Source organism: Penicillium argentinense (assembly GCF_028826775.1).
Source record: "Penicillium argentinense strain IBT 30761 chromosome Unknown utg000011l_segment0_segment0, whole genome shotgun sequence".
Classification (NCBI taxonomy): Eukaryota; Fungi; Ascomycota; class Eurotiomycetes; order Eurotiales; family Aspergillaceae; genus Penicillium; species Penicillium argentinense.
The window spans coordinates 345,611-364,099 of NW_026622670.1; the positions used below are offsets into that span (position 1 = coordinate 345,611).

The window sequence follows — 18,489 nt, forward strand, 5'->3', positions numbered from 1 at the left end:
ATCCTGAGTGTAATAGTAATATAGTCGGATATAATTGAAATATTGATCGGAACTCTTTGATCGTGGGTTTATCTGTCGTGTAACAGTAATACGCCTCTTGTGGCTGGGCTTGCCACAATCCACAATACCTAGGGTAAGGTACGGGTATAATACGGTACCTACCCACTCCGCATTGCGACACCGCAAGGGCTTCGGTGACACTGTCAAGAATGGGCCAATGTTGATCCATGCTTGCCTTCGTCGCGCTCTGTGGGGATCGCTCTTCTCTGCTACACTCCCCATCGCTCCGATCCACCGCCGCTACGCCGTGGGAGTGTCACCTCGCTCCTCGCTGCCTATAACTTCTTCCCCCCGATTGCCTGTTTGGTCCTCCATGATATCGCAGTGCGTCTGCTGTCCCACGGCCTGCTCCTAGACGGCTGCGAGCTCCAGAGATCAGAGTCATCCCTTCCGTCGTGTCGCCGTCGAGAGTAAGAAAGAAATACAAAACAGCACATCCGCTCTGCGCCACCCCTTCCTTCGTTTGGATCCTCCGCTGGCCTCACTTTGCCAACCTCTCACACCCACCACGCCCACTCGACCATGGCGGCCCCGCTGGTCAAAGTCTTGCGCCGCTTGCAGGAACTCTTCCAGAACGTGGTGTCCGCGCTCGAAAGCATGATCCTCTTCCCCTCCTTCTTCCGCGACTTCTCGCGCCGTCGTCGGAAGCCGTTCCTCGGCGCGCACTGGCGCCGCCGCACGCTCGATGATTTCGCCGATGAGATCGATACCCTTTTCACGACCCCACTGTCCACCGATAAGATGATCAATATGTCCGAGAAGATCCGCGCTCAGTTCCGGGATTGCCTGCAGAACAGCCCGTGCTGCATGCTCCCGTCCTACACCCATGCGCTGCCCACCGGGGCCGAGAAGGGAACATACTTGGCGTTGGACGTGGGTGGATCAACTTTCCGGGTTGCGCTAATTGAGCTATATGGCCGTGGGCAGGAGATGCGCATTGTCAAGGTCAACTCGTCGTATATCGATGAAAGTGTGAAATTGCTGGAGGGACGGATATTCTTCGATTGGATGGCCGCGCAGGTTAATACCGTGCTGAAGGAGGTGGGCGCGAACTATGGCCGTGGAGAGACGCCACTGCCGATCGGATTGTCCTGGTCGTTCCCCATTGACCAGACCTCCGTCAGCTCGGGGCTGGTCATTCAAATGGGCAAGGGCTTCCGCTGCTCGGATGGAACAACGGGCCAGGACTTGGGACAGCTGCTGATTGATTCCTGCCGCAAGCACGATTTGAATGTGGAGATGGCCGCCATTGTGAACGATAGCTCTGCCGCTCTGCTCTCGCGCGCCTACGTCGACCCCAAGACCCGCATGTCCCTCATCCTGGGCACGGGCACAAACATGGCGATCCACTTCCCTGTCCACGAGATCGGCAAGAGCAAGTTCGGAGTCCGACCCGACGGATGGTTCGACTATGCCAAGCACGTTATTGTCAACAGCGAGATGAGCATGTTCGGTGGAGGCGTTCTCCCCATGACCCGTTGGGACGACATCCTGAACCGTACCCACCTGCGCCCTGACTATCAACCCTTGGAATACATGATCACCGGCCGATACTTGGGGGAAATTGTCCGTCTTATCATTGTCGAAGCCGTCGAAACCGCCGGACTGTTCAAGGGTGAACTCCCCCACTCAATGCGCGAGCCCTACTCCTTCGACACCAGCATCGTCGCCTTCCTCGAAGAAGACACATCCAGCTCAATGACCGCCTCCGCATCCCTCCTTCAAAAGCAACACACCTTCCCCAATTATCCGTCAGCCGAGGAACTGCGCTTCCTCCGACGCGTCTGCCAATTCGTCTCGCGCCGCTCAGCCGGCTACCTCGCAACCGCCATCCACAGCATGTGGTGTCTCAGCAACGAAGTCGAGAACCCCACCACCACCACCACCACCACCACCGATCCCCTGGTCAAGGAATCCCCCGAAATCACCGTCGTCGAAAGCGAGGATTCAGACAAGAACCTCTCCATCGCCTGCGACGGTACCGTCATCAACAAGTACCCCGGCTTCCGCGACACGTGCCAGAGCTACCTCGACCAACTCGCCCAACAATCCCACCCTTCCTCCATCTCCCCCATTCGCCTCGACCCCGCGCCCGAGAGCGCCATTCTCGGTGCAGCAGTCGCAGTCGCCGTGGCCGTTGCTGAAAAGAACGAGCAGCGTTAACCTTTGCTTGGCTCGGCTTTCCAGGGATCCGCTACCGCACCTAGCGTAGTCTCATACGATTAGTGCTTTCCCGCCACTTAGACATCTATCTCCTCCTCCCTTCCTTCTCTGTCACTTTCTTCTCAAATGGCATATTGCCGTCTTGTTCGGCGTGATCTGGGTCCGGTTGGTTCTGCATGGGCCTTTTATTGATCAGAACAACTTTTTTTTATTAAAGTTGTCTTGTCTTTCCTGGCCTCCCATCTGGTTATTGGTTCTATTACTATTGCATTTGCGAGGTGTTCGTTGCATGGGTCTTGGTTTTCAATTCATTAAGGTTTTTACATGATCATGGTATAACTTTTTTTCCCTTTCTTTTTCTCATTCTCCTGGCTTGGATGGAGTTGGTTATTCAGGGCCCTCTTGATTTGGTCTGTTTATGGTAAGCTTTGGAACTGGACCTTGAAATATTCTCGAGGTCGAATTAGGTATTCGTTGCGGTTTGGGTTAAGGTGGCTTTGTCGAGGCTCTAATTTTTTCGACCTCCCGAAGTCAGACATATTTTCTTATGCCTATAATGATATGATTGACTGGGATACGATTGTCAATGCTAGCAGTGGTGTAATCATGCTATTGGGTGCCATCAGTTTGATATCGAACCAGGTATCACCGTGTATGGAGTGGGATCGGTGTATGTGCAGCAGTATGTTTTGTCGCATCTTATACATTGGACAACACTGTGAAGGACGGCTATTCATTATGGGTGTGAAATTTTCGTCATAAACTCAAATTTATAGTCCTAAAACCTCCACGCCGGAACCTTCGCCTCAAAAAGCCTATCAAGATCCTCAGCCGTCCGCCCTTTCGTCTCCGGTACTTCAGGCCAAATCCAAATAAAGCTCAACACACAAAGACCGAACCAAATGAATGCCGCCTTACCGCCGAGATTTGCTTGACAGATCAGCATCGTTATTAACCGGACGCTATGCCAAGGAACTCTCAGAAAGATAGAATATACATAACGAAAAGTATACCCTATCGATCATGTGAAAGAAGAGGAAACGCACCTTCATCCGTATTAATCAAATAAGGCGTCCCAAAACTCAACGACCAACTAACAACAGCATTAACAACCATCGCAAGACCCTGCGTATGCGACCGGAGCTCAAGCGAACTAATTTCCGAGCAGACACTCCAGCACACAGCGCCGATGGTGGGTGCATGCACTCCTATGGCGAAATTCATCGTGTACGCGAGGAAGAGGAGGGATATATGCGTGTGGAAACAGCCTGCTACGCCTGTGCTGAGGAGGAGGGTGCTGTTTAGGATTGTGCCGGTGAGTGGAGGCGGCGGCGTCCTGTGTTCGAATGGATTAATTTGATGTGTACTCAGGATACCTATGTGAGGTACGGTAAGTGATTATACCGATATAAGACATAAGAAACGACGACAAAATATTCCCAATAAGCGCAATTCCAAAACTCGCAGTCGCAAGCTTAAACGTAAGCTCGACGTCCAGCCCACATATGCCCAGGAAGTAAAGCGATTGGGTATAAAATGCGATTCCAGCAACCTGCTGAACAAGGAACATCCCGCACGCGATGCGTGTTCTGCGGAAATTCGAGCCCTTCAAGCAGGCTATGTATCCCTCTCCCCTTTGAAAATGGGCGATTTGTCTCTTGCGCTTGACAGCGATCTTGATTTCTTCGAGAATTGTCGCTGTGCGCGCTGACTTTCCGTAAAGTCTCTGAATACTTGCTCTAGCGGCGTCATATTTACTCTTCCGGACGAGGAAGTGTGGACTTTCTGGGAGAATGAGGATAAATAGGAGGATTGCGCAGGGGAAGGACCACTGTGATGCGAATGTTACTTTGTAAGAGGAGCTGTCGAGAATGTTTATTCGTGTCAGGCCGACTGCCATTGCGGCCATTTGGCCGGCGTTCATGAAGAAGTTTATTGCTGCTGTTAGGACTGGGCGGAGGGGGAGGGGGCTTATTTCGGAGTTGTAGGTTGAGGTTAGGGTTAGGAAGAAGCCTAGGGCGAAGCCGTTGATCTGGATATTATATTGGTTGATTAGTCTGGAGGAAGAGAGATGTATCTTGATGTGTAGATGGGGAAAGACGAACCAGCTTGCCAGCGAGAAGCATCGCAGGACGAGACGCTGCGTATTGCAACCCGATCCCGAAAATAGATGACAAGCAACCGACCAGGAAACCAGGGCGTCGACCGGCTTTGTCAGAGAGCCAACCGCATACAATACTGCCTGTAGAGAAATGTTAGCCAGGGTTTGGAAATTCCTTTTGTTTGATGCTAGTGGGTAGAGTGCAAAGTATACCAATACTCATCCCAAGAAACGCCATAGCCGTCCATAAAGAGTTCCACGTCGCAGAAATGAGCAATTCGCCCTCATACTCATATCCGAAAACCACTTTGAATTCCGGAATCGCGACTACGACGGCTGCCACGGCTGTACTTGCAAGTGGGCTTTCAGCTGGATCGAAACGTTCGTTTGAGATATGAATCTGTGATGTACGTACCGATATCGAAGCCCCAAAGGGTAGCGCTGACGCAGGCGCCCAGGCCGAAGAGGATGACTCTGGGGTTTTGTTTTGCTGATTGCCATGCTGATGTAGTACTCTGGGGTCTAATGGCCTCCGACTCAGAGTCGACGACTTGCATCTGGATTGTTTTATCGGGAGGTCTATTGGCTGAATGTGGATCTGGTTCCATTTTAAACAGGAAGTTGAAGATATGGGTAAACGCACACCTTGGAGACAGCGGATTTGGAAATTGAGATGCAAGTGTCGCACAGGTTGAGGGGGATATGTCCTTTGTGTGAATAGATTCGGAATAACATGTTGTGCGACCTTCCAAGCGAGAATGGGCATCAGCGCCGTTGAGAGTATGTCGAGTGAATTGAATAAATATAACAGGAAATTTAGCTAAAGGGAATTGAGGATAAGCAAGAATGCTAGGTTGGACTGCCGTGCTAAAATGCCAGATCGAAAAATTAGTCGGGCAATGGTAGTCCTTGTGTGGACCCGGAATCGACTTCGAGTCGTTTGCAAAGACAGCAATAATGAGTATCGTGGGGTTCTGTTTGGGACAAGAACTGTTGTGGAAACCCCACTGTTTTAGCTATACCCATCAATGGCCATGATGCGCTGGGCTATGTGCCAAGTCATCCTAAACCCTGGCCAAGAATATTCCGGACACTCGAGGATGTAAAAGCCGAAAGTAGAGCCCGAGGGAAGGAATACCCACTTGCCTTTTCAGTCACTCACACGCCTCTAGTAGGTAGTATTCTACCGGCTTGCCGGCGCGGAGTGAGTAATGCCCGAAAGGATCCACATAGCGATGAATAACTTGGCGGACTACGATCGCTAAAAGGGTAATACTCAGATCTCGGTAGACATTTTGGGTTTTCCGATTTGTCCTGCTTAGTCCAAGTTTTCAGTAAAAGTCACGGGATAGTGCGGATAGTATAGATTAGTCGCCTGAATTGAAAAAAAACAAGTTGAGGCGTTGTTGATGAGGCTCCAAGACACCATCAGCTGCATGTCGGACATGCCCGAGACTTGCCACACTCATGGCACGATGTTTGTCAATTCTTCCCTGCATCCCCGTCGTCTTGTTTCGGCGCCCTGTCGGTTAAGTTGCCCACCACCGCGCCAAGGGCCGGACCACGTGTGTCCACATGCAACATTTCAGTATGTCACTCTCGACCTCAAACCGCTGCTCTGACCCGACTCGAAAGTCGAGCTATTCACCATTGTCGAAAGTTCAGGCTCAGGCAAGGAGAAAAGCCACCATCACTCCAAGGCTCACCCGGGCGTCGCTGACTCGCGACCAGGATACCAGGATTAGACCAGCGGTGTGTCAAGTGGCGTGCATCTCCCATCTTCTGACTGCAAATCGACTCGGCTTGTGCCGTGGCGTTCGCCAAGCCAGTCTAAATCCTGCAAACAGAAATCCACGGCCCCCAAAATGCCGAAAGCACAGCATGCTGGACAGTTGCCCCGTTGAAGCCGTCGACCTGCTCAAGATCACGCGTTACAAGGCCCCCCCCCCAGAGGCTCGGGATGCTTCCAGCCTTGGCCTGCCGGGCAATTGGTGGAAGCAAGCACCCCCCGCATCTGAGCTTACGCTTCGAGCCTGTTTAGCGGGTCTCGAGTGTCAGCTCTCTTTTGCAAAATACGACCCTTGCCCCCAATTGCAGCCCAGCTCAAATGGATGCTGCCGCAAAAGGGGCATACCTAGCGCTTCCGGGTGAATTGCCTTACCATGGTAGTATGATCTCCCAACTCTCACAAAGCCACCAAGCCACCCGGTCCTCTAGATCAGGCACTCGCGACAAAGTATGGAGTATAGACTTTTGCGCCCCGACGCCCGCTAGGATCGCCTTCCAAGACCCTTAGCCCCGTCCGCGCTAAGAGGCAGTGCAGTTATTGGGAAAGTCGCCAAGGGTGCTGAGACTCGCCAAGGACGAGTCGTCCGGTTGTATCGGCGTTCAGACCGGCCCCCACGCCCCGACTCGATAACGTTATATGTGCGATGCAGATGCCAAAATTTTCCCCACGGGGATTGTCTTTAGGTGATTCTTTTCGACCCCACAGATTAATACTGGCCTAAACCTCGCTTTCCGCGGTGGTTATTGCGCAAGCTATCGCTTCGAGAGAACTTCTGTCACCGTTCACTATGGCTGAGAAGAAGATCGAGCCCCCTCATTATGAGGAGACGCTTCAAACGGCCGGGGTGCCTAGCGCGGCGGCCGCTCGTCGCCTAGCTACCGGTACTAATCTCGTCGAGAACCCTTTGATGGTGAGATTTGCAATCATCATTTCTGCGAGCGAACAAAGTGCCTAAATAACCTTCGATGAACAGCGCGCTTCCAAAGAACAAGCCGTCGGTGATGCCCGAAGATTCGCCGAGTCAAACGGTATGCAAGAATACGTCGACCTGTTTGGTCGAGCTGCCATCATCGCTCGTGACTCAAAAGCATTTGAGGAGAGTGCGAGTGAATTTCTCGAAGACGAGAGGGCAGCGCTGGCATACGAGCGAGATCATAAATGGCACGGTCCAAAGATGCTCTGGTACTCTATCGGGTTGTGCGCGATAGGAGCTGCCACCCAGGGCTGGGATCAGACAGGAGCAAACGGAGCCAACTTGTCTTTTCCGCAGGAGTTTGGGTTGACTGGAGAGGGACATGATGAGTGGATTGTTGGATTGATCAACTCAATCATTTTCTTGACGGCTGGCTTGATGTGAGAATGTCCCCGTCCAGACCACCAGTGTAATGCGCGCACCTCAAGACTGACTGAACGAAAATAGTGGCGCATTCATTGTCGATCCACTGAATCATTACCTGGGACGACGAGGCGAGATCTTTGTCACTGCGCTGTGTCTGACCGCCACCCCAATCTCGTCCGGCTTCGCGCGAAACTGGCACGATCTTTTTATTTCACGGTTTATCATGGGAATTGGCATTGGCGCGAAGAACGCGACGGTACCTATCTACTCGGCTGAGATGGCTCCTGCTCGAACTCGCGGTGCTCTTGTTATGTTCTGGCAGCTCTGGGTCGTGGCTGGTACTTTCCCTCTCGAACTACTCAACGACTCCCCATTTAACTTGCATGTATAGGAATTTTCCTCGGTCTCTGCGCGAACATCATTGTCAAGGACACGGGTGATATCGCCTGGCGTCTTCAATTTGGCTCAGCATTCATTCCATCGTTCATTCTTGGCCTTGGGATCTTCTTCTGTCCCGAGTCCCCCCGTTGGCTTATGAAGCATGGCAAGCACGCCAAGGGCTTCCGGTCTATGATGCGCCTCCGGGCTCATCCTATCATTGCCGCGAGAGATTTCTACTACTCGTATGTTATCTACGAGGAGGAACTGAAGGAGGCACGGGGCGCGGGATACTTTGCCCGTATGTGGGATTGCTTCGCTGTTCCGCGAATTCGACGCGCCAACTACGGAGCCTCAACTGTCATGATTGCGCAGCAGATGTGTGGTATTAATAGTAAGTTCTGTGATCACTTGAAATGGTCAATGCAAGCTGACAATGTGCAGTCATCTCGTTCTTTAGTTCTTCTATCTTTACCGATGCCGGCTACTCGGATGATGAAGCTCTATACGCTTCTCTTGGCTATGGTGCGATTCAGGTCATTTTCACCATCCCGACTCTATTCCTTATTGATACCAAGGGTCGACGAACTCTGTGTTTGATCGTGAGTATTCCTATGATCGTCTGCAAAATCCTCGCTAACTCTTCCAGACCTTCCCGCTCATGTTCCTATTCCTGCTCGCTGCTGGCTTGTCTCTTCTAAGCCCGGAAACACCCAAGTCGGCACACGTCGCCCCGATTGTCCTGTACGTCCGCTACACAAGCAGGAATCCCCGAACCAACCTAACAATCTCTTCACAGATTCGTCTACTTGTTCACAATCTGCTACTCACTGGGCGAGGGCCCAGTCGCCTTCCAATACTCCGCTGAGGTCTTCCCCACCATCCAACGTGAGCAAGGAATGGCCTGGGCCGTTTGCATCAACAACACATTCGGTGAGATCCATAGCTCATATAAGACATGACGCATCTAACAAAATCCTAGCTGGTGTGCTGGGCCTAACCTGGTTCCGAATGCGAACGGTCATGACACAAACCGGTGCATGTAAGCGCCCTTCATCTCTAACCTTCCTACTGGTATTAGCCCCTCTAACATGAAGTCCAGTCGGTTTCTATGCCGGACTAAATCTCCTCGCCTGGCTCATGATCTTCTTCTTCGTCAGAGAAACAAAGCAACTAACTCTAGAAGAACTGGACCGTAAGTATCACCTCACCCGACCAATCTCCCGGACCTTGAAAGCTTTGACAGCGCTAACAACTTGCAGAGGTCTTCTCCGTCCCGACGAAGCAGTTCATCAAGCACGAGACTACCGTCTGGCTTCCCTACTTTATTAGGCGACACATTTTCCGCCAGAATATTCCGAAGCCGCCGCCTATCATCGCGACGAGTGATCAGGTTCAGGATGTTACTGCTTGAGTGGTTGTGAATGAGGTAAATGTTGCGTGGCGACTTTGGTTTGGAATTCTTGTAGGGCGCTTTCTAGGAACTTTTGAAATCTCGGCTTCTTAATTTTATGCAACGTCGACTGAGTTTTCTGCTTCATTGATATTCAAAATCCTATCACTCCGTATGGAACCACCCCAATGCCAAGCCCACAGACCATAGCAAGATCATCGTGTTAGGGGGGGTAATGTTTCTTCGTATGAGCGGAAGCATACGCTCAGGCTTGTTTTTGATAAGTCGCATTTTCCGCCGCGTGAGGCGTGGGTGGGACCTGGGCCGCAAGAGACGGATTGTGTTTGGAATTGGAGTTTGTTTGTTTGTTGTGATGTTGGGGGATTTGAGAAGTCGGGGTGTGTTGTTATGTAGATTTTTCAATTTTGAATGACGTTTTAATTTTTAGGTATTGTGCATTGAAGCGAAGTCTTTAGGACGAGGTTGAGTAAGTGGTGGGCTTCGTGAGAAGCTGGAAGTGAGGTTAAAGATTCGGTTACTGATATAAAGATCCTTTGCTTGTCTTTCACTTTGTCCGGTGTGCAGCGGTATCTTCTCGGGGGTGTTACGGGACCTATGCGCTAGGGCTCTATTTATGTGAGTGGAAAATGATCTCAAAGTGAGTTAGTTGCATTAACAGGGCATTGGGTCTGCCGGGGTATCAAATCGTAATCGTAGCAAAGGACAGTGAGATCTGTCCGCTTTGCTGTAAAGAGAAACCGGGGTATCAGGTCGTAATTATGGTAATACCAAGGGTACCATCAGCAGCTTCCAGCACGAACGCTGTGCCGATCCATAAACCATCACCATGTCAAAGGCTCGAGCTGACAACATCCTTCAGGAGGTCGACCATTCGCTCCTGGAGAGTCTGCAGTTCTTCTCTCGTGACCTTGGGTCGTGAGTCGTCCGTAGTGGTGGCAGCGGCCGAACTGGCCGTCGTGCTCTCACTACCGACGATCAAGCTCGGATCAGTGGTGAAGAACGGAATATCCATGGCCCTCATCTGGTCGGCTTGACGACCGTCCAGCTCCTGGGCGGCACTCCAGCCTCGCAGGTCATACTCCTGCATCTCTTTCCAGGGCGCGGGCTGGTTCTGGAGTTGGCGGCGCAGTCGGTCAATAAAGGAACGGGCGGGGTATTCGGGACCTAAAAGGGAATAGCAACTTACCTGCTGAGTGCTGTTAGGACTGGGTTCGGCACCGATGGATTCCCTGGATCGCTGTGAGTCTCAATTAACAAGGCTGGAGATCGGGGAGCATACAGGACACGCTGGAGCTCCTTGTGCTTCTGGCCGCGGGTCACCTGCTGTGCCTCCAGTTGTCGACGGCCCTCGAGCCACGCTTCATAATGGGCACGCTCGTTACGGATCATCCGGCGAAGGTGGGATTTGGCGCGCTCGTTCGTGCAGAACGTGTTGATCACGTAGCGCAGCCCTTCGGGCCAAGTCGTGATTGTCGACGACCTTTTGGCCCCGGTGCTCTCGGTCTGTTCGAGACGGGGCACTGAATGGCGAGTCGGGTCTTGAGAGGTGGCCTCTATTGGCCGAGTGGTTTCAGCGGTCTCGCCTGCCAGACGCGTCAGAGTCCGCAGGACCGACTGTAGATTGTTTGGATCATATGGCTGGTCTGCCATATTCTACTGTAAAAAAACGAGCGAACGGGTGAAGAAAATGCGGAAAGAGACGGGTTTCAGGATGGAGAATGAAAGGGTGCAGCGGTGCAGCGATGCAGTGGGTTGAAAGAAGAGGGTGGTGAAGGTGGTGGGTGAAGATAGGTGAAGTGGGTATCGATAAGTGAAGCTGTCCGCAGTTCCTTGGCAACCCCGTCGAAAATTTACCTTGCAAGTTCGTCCTACAAATCCCGACAACCGCGTCCTCCGTCCACACAGCAACCCGCTCTCGATTGCCGGGCTACCCAGCATTAGGCAAACACTCCGCTCTGCGTCTCTCTCTCATCCGCTATTTCATTCGCAACTCCCCCCGACACAGCAACCATGTCCCGATCCGCCGCGGACGCAACGCGGTTCACGGCCACCGGTCCCTACGCCAGCTCCAAGCCCAACGGCGCGCCGTACGAACTGCCCAACTTCATGCAGAAGGAAAACACGTCTACACCCAAGCAGCCTTCACCACAGCGTGGACCGGATGGACCGGCCGAGACGCCGAAGCAGAAGGTGGAACGACTGCGAGCGCAGGCACGGGCTGCCCGGATGGCGCAGTCTTCGACCGGGACGGATCGATTAATTGAGTTCGGTCGACGATTCGCGAATAAGGCGCACAAGGGGATGGTTTACTCGCTCATTGTTGCTTCGGGTATGTATTCATGGTGGGCGTGAAGTCAGACCGCGATGGGCCCATATTCATTCTCGGATGAGGTCGATCTACATTGATCTGCTCTGATCTACCTCCATCCAATGAAAGAAACGAAAGACTGATACGGTTCCAGGTGTCTGCGGTGTCCTCACAGTCTACTCGATGGTCTCGTTGACCATGTACAACCGCCGCCAACGCAGCCTATGGATTGAAAAGGAAGTCGCGACTCTCAACGAAGCCCGCATCGCGCAGGCTAACGGCTCCGCCACCGAAGACCAGCTGGAATTGATTAAGAAGGAGGAGATTGCCGAGATTGTGAAGCAGAAGCGTGCAGAGGAGAAGGCTCAGAAACCCTGGGCCAAGGCTAAGCGTTTCCTCTTCGAGAAGATGAATATGGAAGATACCGCCGCGCAAGGGGTGACATCAGCGGCTGCGACCTCTGCGTCTGCTCCGGGTGTGATGGATGCTGTGAAGGCGAAGGAGGCGAAGGATGCCGCGGCGGAGAAGACTGGTTCTCCGATGCCTGGTCAGTTGGATGTTATGGCGGAGAATGCGGAGCGTGCAACGAAGGAGACGGCGCGCAGTTGGACTAGCCGGCTGACCTTTGGTTGGGTGCGGTAGAGATGCACTTGTGGGATTGGATGGGACATGCATGGCAGTGTCTTCATCGTTCTGGTTGGTTGCCTCCTATACTAATGCCGAGGTTCGTCTAAGTCCATTTTTCTCGAAAGGTCTTGTCAGTCTCGTCTCCTCCACCGACACAAAGTGTCAAATGTCCTGAATTTTCTTGCATGGCCTGTTACGAGCACTTCTCGCAGCGTGCTTCATCGTGACAGGGGGTTACCGGCGTTGCATTGTCCTTGTTGTTTCTTTTCGTTTTCTTCCAGGCTGTGTTTTTATCTGATTCAGGTTATCTCGACATCGGGACGACCCCATGTATATTGTGTACAGTACATAGAAAAACCTGCTCTCCACACACATCCACCAATCTAACCTACCCCTACCAATATGTAAGACCTTATAACATGTAACCTGACGAACAAAAGTCTCCACCTGTAAGAAAGACAGAATTACCAATGGGTAGCAGGGCAAAACGGTCCTCCAGAGGTCCCACCACTAATCCGTAAGAGGCTGGGCCATCCCTGATTGGGACATCGTCGGCCGGCAGAGCGCTTTGCCCGCGAAGTCCGAGTCCAGAACCCTGCCCTGCGCACTGGTGGAGCGCGCGCTTGCAATTGCAGATCGTGTGGACACTTTTATTCTTATTTTCTGGAGGAAGCTGTCACTTTTAAAGCAGCTTTGGTGGGTCCAGTCTGGGGTAAGTATACATACTGACGCGGGGTGTCTACATACATGGGAGATCATGAGACCTTGTCCCTCCTTGGGTACTGCGGACCCACAAACTTCCACCGTCAGGTACAGTAGGGGCTCGTCTACACACCTACATTCATGTTCTACTGGAACAAGAACTGGTACAAGGGAAAGTGATAAACAAACGCTGCACTTTCGGATGGGCATAAAATAAAAACTAGGTATCTATGTCAACCCCCACATACGTGGGTCCCATCAAAAAAAAAAAAAAAAAAAAAAGAATTTTCAAATGACAAGAAGAGAAACAGCCCGAACGAAGACAGAATACGAAACGCAACCCTTCATAATTTAGTGCGAGCCATTAGCGCCATTCGTCTTGGACTTGAGAATCGCCCGACGAGCACGAACACCATCCGCCAGATCATTGAGAGTGTCCACAGTCATCTCCCAGTTAATGCAAGCATCAGTGATAGAGACACCCTTCAGCAGGTGCGAAGGACCCTCAGGCGGAACCTTCTGGTTACCCTCGTAGATATTCGACTCGATCATCACACCCACGATACCGGTCTCACCCTCGCGCAGCTGGTCCGAGACCTCCTTCGCGACGAGCGGCTGGTTGAGATGGTTCTTCTTGGAGTTACCGTGCGAGCAGTCGATCATGAGGACCTCGCGCTGCTTCTTAGCGCGCAGAGCCTCGCGCGCACCGCGGATGCTGTCCCGGTCGTAGTTTGTGCCCTTGTTGCCGCCGCGCAGGATGACAAAGCCGTGCTCGTTACCGGCCGTCTTGGTGATGGCCGCCAGACCCTGCTTGGTGACACCGAGGAAGCGGTGCGGGTGGGCGGCGGCGCCAATGGCGTCGATAGCGACGGTCAGGTTGCCGTCGGTACCGTTTTTGTAGCCGATAGGGAAGGAGAGGCCGGAGGCCAGCTCGCGGTGGAGTTGGGACTCGGTGGTGCGGGCGCCGATGGCGCCGAGGGAGATCAGGTCAGCCATGTACTGGGGAGAAATGGTGTCGAGCATTTCGGAGGCGATGGGCAGGCCGGTGCTGGTCAGGTCGACGTAGAGCTTGCGGGAGACGCGCAGGCCCTTATTGATGTTGTAGGACTCGTCGATGTCGGGATCGTTGATCAGACCCTTCCAGCCGACGGTTGTGCGGGGCTTCTCGAGGTAGGCGCGCATGATGATGCACAGATCCTTGGAGAGCTTGGTGGAGAGTTCTTTCAGGCGGCGGGCGTATTCAAGGGCAGTGTCGGGGTCGTGGATGGAGCAGGGGCCCACGACGACGAGGAGACGGTCGTCGCGCTGCTCGATGATCTCAACGGCTTCATTGCGGCCTTGACGGACGGTTTCGACGGCGCGCTGGGGCTGTAAGACGACTTAGTTAGTGGTGGGTTTCTTCAGTGAGATCGTGAGGCGGGGTGTGCCTTTCTGCACAAAAAAAAAAATGACTCACCGCGGGGATCTCGCTCTGGAGGAACTGAGGCTGGAGGAGAGGGTCGTAGCCGAGGACTAGACAATGACAGAAAAGAATTAGTCGGATTAACGAAAATTGAAATGGGAGACAGCGCCGGTGGGCGAGCGCGGCGCAGGAACTGAATGCTAGTAAATACTTACCACGAGTGTCCTCGTTGACTTCGGTGGTGTTGACGAGAGGCATTGCGTTCGAGATGTAGGTAGAATCTGTCGCGAGAAGAGTAAGTACGCAGAAAGAGAAAAAGCGACTGCGACCGTGAGAACAAAAACGCACCAGCACAAAACTGAGGAGGTGAAGAGAAGAGTAGAGAATATTCGGACGGGCCGTGGGTTCGGCGAAAAGTGCCAAGTGGGCCGATGGTTCACAGGCTTATGTACTACCACGCCGCGCCATATTTGTTTTTTTGTTTTTTTTTTTTTGTGATATTCTCTCGGATCGATAGATCGCCTGCATGGACTATTGCCACTGCTCTCCTCGCATTGCTGCCACTAGTTGCACCCATTGTGTATTCCTAGTGGTACTGCGAGCCCTGACGAGTCAGATCCAGTCAGGCAGCCTGCTCGGAGACCGCCAGCCAATCACGGCCCTCGTATTGACCAGTCGGAGCAACGCTCGATTCTCCGCGATTTCGTGGTTTGCGTGTGACCTGCACTTGACCCGAAGGTGCGAGTAGTACTAAGAAATCTGAAGCTGAGATCAGATCGGCTGCACTGGCCATCTGCCTAACGCGGAAGTCTCCGCCGAATCCGCTTGGCTTTGTTTTCTTCGGTAGTTTCTCTCAAATAAATGAAACGAAAAACAACTACCTGGTTTTTACCGCAGGTGCTATACACTAGGGACTCTGCAGTTCCAGTAATCGGGGCAATGCTGTCAATGTGTCGATCTTCGCTGCAGCAGATCGGTGTCACTCGTATTCTGGGGTGTTGCACAATACATTCCGCAATTCAAATTAGAAACTATTCAATCCGTGTAAATGGCAAAAATATGGTATCATAACAAAACAATTGAGCTGAATTGCTCCGGAATTTGTGGTCAACTAAGTGTAGGCGATTCTAGACCTGCGAGGACTGCTAGTAGAGTATCGGCAGGATCGAATCAAAGTACCCGCGATAGGCAAGAAGGCCCCACCACTCCTTGCTTCCCCATGATTTTCCCCGACGCCCTCTCGTTGCCCTTCCTCTCCATCCTCCCACGCCATGCTGCGCTCCCTCAAACGGCCGCGCGAGGATGAGCCCGCCCGCGATGATTCCAAGGTACGCCCCGCCACTCGCGTCGTCCTCAAAAAGCAGAAAAGCAAACGAACCACCCTTATACGCCGACGCCAGACTGCAGAGAGTCTGCTCACCTGCAGCCAGAGCAAACCCCGGCTAACACGCTTGATCCAATCTGACAGAAACTCTGTCCAACATGGCCACTCGCGACCGGTTCCCTTCAATCCTCCACCGATCTCGACCAGACCATGCGATTTCGCGCGCCAGCCTTGACACCCGTCGACTCGGATGATGAGTGTCCTAGCACCGACGGGAGGGAGAACAAGTCATATACGGGCGCGATGCAGGTGCTAGACAGCCAAGCCCACCCATCCCCTCTTCAGCTGAACCCAGCCCCGTCAAAACTGCTAGCAGCTGGAGATGATGGCTTCCAATGGCCACAGGCCCATATTCCCAGCCAGCCATCGCCAATCCCTCGCGCGCTGGTTAATCGTTCCCTCGATATCAACGCCTCAGCATTGACAGCCCCGGGCTTTGGCCACGAAGATGCAGACCAGCAATACCAGAACCAGGCAGACACAATTATGGAAGACAGTCCCTTCCACAAGGACCAGGCACCACCACTCCCCCCACCCGCCATCCGCATCCCTAGCCCCATCAGCGACGACGACATGACCATGGCCAACACGAACACCAGTGACGCCGGGGCCTATCAAGCCTCATACCAAGTCTCCTACCGCGCCTCACCTGCCCCGGGCCTGGATTACGGAAACATCTCCACCGAGCCGGTCGCCGCGCATCCCATGTCGCCTGCTGCGAGTGCAAGTTCCAATGCCTCGCAAACGACCCCGGTTCCGACATCCTGCTCGGAGTCATCGCATCGTCGCTCAGCGTTGGTGATGGGCTACCGCGCGGACTGCGATAAGTGTCGTTGCAAGGTTCCTGGGCACTACAGCCATATCGTTCAGAGGGCTTGATGGCTTTCCATCACTTCTTAATCTCTCAAGGTTTTTGGCCGTGAGGGTTTCCATGCTGCTTGTCGCTCAATTTGTACCATACATACCCTTTGTCTTTTCTCTGTTTTGCAGCATAACGCTTGGCGGTCCCATGATATCCCGGATAGGCGTTGGTTTTGAGATTCCCGGACGTGGTGTTACTTTCCGGTCCGACCTGTACTCATGGCGTTGCCTGCTTAATACTTGCATTTCTCTACCGGTAGTCTCAGCATCGCTTTGTATTTTGATTGGCCAATCAGGAACCTGCTCACTTCTCGTCACTCGATACCTACTGTCTTGACCCTACATCCCTGAAAATGAAGATCAGTAGATGCCAGCAATACGCAATTCTGTAAGCAGCGACCGTGCCCCCACGCCGCTCTTACATATATCTACGAGCCGCATCATCCATGAGTATCTAATTGTAGAATTACGCCTGTCTTTCCCAGCTCACAAGCAGGCGGAACTCGAATGCTTGGCCATGTTGATTACCTATATTGAAATCATACCCACGCCCAAGTAAAGTGGATACCCCACATTATATCGCCTGGTAGCCCCGAGATCGACCCCTAATCTCCCCATAGAGCAAGAAAAAGCCAACATCGCCCCTATGAAGTTGCCCGGCCCCATATGACGATGCCAAGAGCGGATGTCGTGGGGGTATTTATAGCCCTACCAGCACCCTACCCAAACTACCGCATTGAAGTCATTCCTACGTTAAAGTGATCAACCTCCTCTACTTCCACCCGCATCTATCCTATTGTGAAGTACTTGTGTTTGAACGAAATGTGCTTCGGCGAAGTAACCGCCGGCGTAAAGCCGCAACTCCGAAGACAAATACCGCCGCGACTATGAGACGTACCAAAAGAAGTACGAGGAGTACATGGATGCTGATGATCGGCTGGTCAGGTTGAGAAATTCGAAGGTTGGGGGGTTGGCTGGGATGACGGCTTCTTTGCCTGGTGGCGGGCCGGGTGGGGATAAATTGAATTGGGAATGGGGATGGGCTCTACGCGAGGTAGGGTGGGATAGCGGTGGATTTATATTGCAGGTCGACCTTTTTGAGTGTATATACCCTGTGTCTTTCGGATGAGGTTTAATGTTGCAATGCGTTTTTGTTTCTGTTTATTACGTCGAGGTTGTGAAAGAAGCGCCGGCAGGAAGCTCGGAAATGAGCCCGGGCGCAAGCCCAGGCCCAGGATCAGGAGTTTGCTGAGAAGAAATATAAGTAAGCTGGAGAAGAAGGGGCAGTCCCCGATTGTACGAGTAGAAGAGAGCTGCGAGATTCATGGGCTTTTTTGCTCATTCCTAATCGCAGGATGGCAGACGAACGGATCGACCTGCAGTATGAGTAGGCTTCATCTCAAAAGGATATCACTTGGAATCTCCAGGCAAGAGATCAAACCCTCACAATCAAATTATTCTTTCCGGCTAAGAGTATCGCGATCTAGCTTTTCCGTTGGCAACATAAAGTCCTCCGCGTTCATCTCTGTCCCGCGATCTGGAAAAGACCGATACGTCCCAAAACAGGTCCGGACTAGAATGATATGGTTCGATCCTCAGACCCTAGGGACCAAAACCTGCCAATTGATTGTTTTTCCTAGCACGAATTAGCTGAATCTTCAACTATACCACTAATTGCAGGCAGCTGAGGGTACTCGGTGTTCCTATTCGAATACTTGTGCATTTCCCGACGATCAAACTACGAACTTCTCTTGAGACCAGATCAACCAAGCTCAAATACCCATTGTGTCGTGCGTGATGCCCGATACACCACTTCCATCTTACATAATAAGCATTAGCGCGATTCCACGTTGCACACGATACGTCGTAGTGTGTTAGTCGGTGCTGGTAGATCTATCTATCACGCGGGTGGGTCCGCGCCCTTGATTCAGCCGCATGGCTTTGCTTTTCCCAGCTGGACA

At 52.5% G+C, this 18,489-nt stretch overlaps 7 protein-coding genes across 7 annotated transcripts; 4 read left to right on the plus strand and 3 right to left on the minus strand.

Annotated features, from left to right (window-relative positions):
• Positions 1 to 582: 582 nt before the first annotated feature.
• Positions 583 to 2,223, plus strand: N7532_011133 (putative hexokinase; the record flags this gene model as incomplete). The annotated part of the gene is made up of 1 exon (XM_056623624.1): positions 583 to 2,223. The coding sequence occupies one exon, from the start codon at positions 583 to 585 to the stop codon at positions 2,221 to 2,223; it is 1,641 nt and encodes a 546-aa protein (XP_056468612.1).
• A 778-nt stretch (positions 2,224 to 3,001) lies between these two features.
• Positions 3,002 to 5,059, minus strand: N7532_011134 (uncharacterized protein; the record flags this gene model as incomplete). The annotated part of the gene is made up of 7 exons (XM_056623625.1): positions 3,002 to 3,153; positions 3,270 to 3,559; positions 3,600 to 4,255; positions 4,329 to 4,465; positions 4,538 to 4,693; positions 4,740 to 4,903; positions 4,968 to 5,059. 7 exons carry the CDS (start codon positions 5,057 to 5,059, stop codon positions 3,002 to 3,004), a joined length of 1,647 nt encoding a protein of 548 aa, XP_056468613.1.
• A 1,841-nt stretch (positions 5,060 to 6,900) lies between these two features.
• On the plus strand, positions 6,901 to 9,244 carry N7532_011135 (uncharacterized protein; the record flags this gene model as incomplete). Its single annotated transcript, XM_056623626.1, has 10 exons — positions 6,901 to 7,023; positions 7,087 to 7,466; positions 7,534 to 7,790; positions 7,844 to 8,224; positions 8,275 to 8,432; positions 8,480 to 8,574; positions 8,630 to 8,763; positions 8,813 to 8,872; positions 8,933 to 9,025; positions 9,093 to 9,244. The coding sequence occupies 10 exons, from the start codon at positions 6,901 to 6,903 to the stop codon at positions 9,242 to 9,244; spliced, it is 1,833 nt and encodes a 610-aa protein (XP_056468614.1).
• An 829-nt stretch (positions 9,245 to 10,073) lies between these two features.
• N7532_011136 (uncharacterized protein) lies at positions 10,074 to 10,894 on the minus strand (the record flags this gene model as incomplete). The annotated part of the gene is made up of 3 exons (XM_056623627.1): positions 10,074 to 10,355; positions 10,431 to 10,473; positions 10,524 to 10,894. The coding sequence occupies 3 exons, from the start codon at positions 10,892 to 10,894 to the stop codon at positions 10,074 to 10,076; spliced, it is 696 nt and encodes a 231-aa protein (XP_056468615.1).
• Positions 10,895 to 11,254: 360 nt separating this feature from the next.
• Positions 11,255 to 12,194, plus strand: N7532_011137 (cytochrome c oxidase assembly protein COX14; the record flags this gene model as incomplete). Its single annotated transcript, XM_056623628.1, has 2 exons — positions 11,255 to 11,573; positions 11,707 to 12,194. 2 exons carry the CDS (start codon positions 11,255 to 11,257, stop codon positions 12,192 to 12,194), a joined length of 807 nt encoding a protein of 268 aa, XP_056468616.1.
• Positions 12,195 to 13,232: 1,038 nt separating this feature from the next.
• Positions 13,233 to 14,541, minus strand: N7532_011138 (3-deoxy-7-phosphoheptulonate synthase; the record flags this gene model as incomplete). The annotated part of the gene is made up of 3 exons (XM_056623629.1): positions 13,233 to 14,249; positions 14,338 to 14,393; positions 14,499 to 14,541. The coding sequence occupies 3 exons, from the start codon at positions 14,539 to 14,541 to the stop codon at positions 13,233 to 13,235; spliced, it is 1,116 nt and encodes a 371-aa protein (XP_056468617.1).
• A 1,013-nt stretch (positions 14,542 to 15,554) lies between these two features.
• N7532_011139 (uncharacterized protein) lies at positions 15,555 to 16,546 on the plus strand (the record flags this gene model as incomplete). Its single annotated transcript, XM_056623630.1, has 2 exons — positions 15,555 to 15,611; positions 15,752 to 16,546. 2 exons carry the CDS (start codon positions 15,555 to 15,557, stop codon positions 16,544 to 16,546), a joined length of 852 nt encoding a protein of 283 aa, XP_056468618.1.
• Positions 16,547 to 18,489: the final 1,943 nt, after the last annotated feature.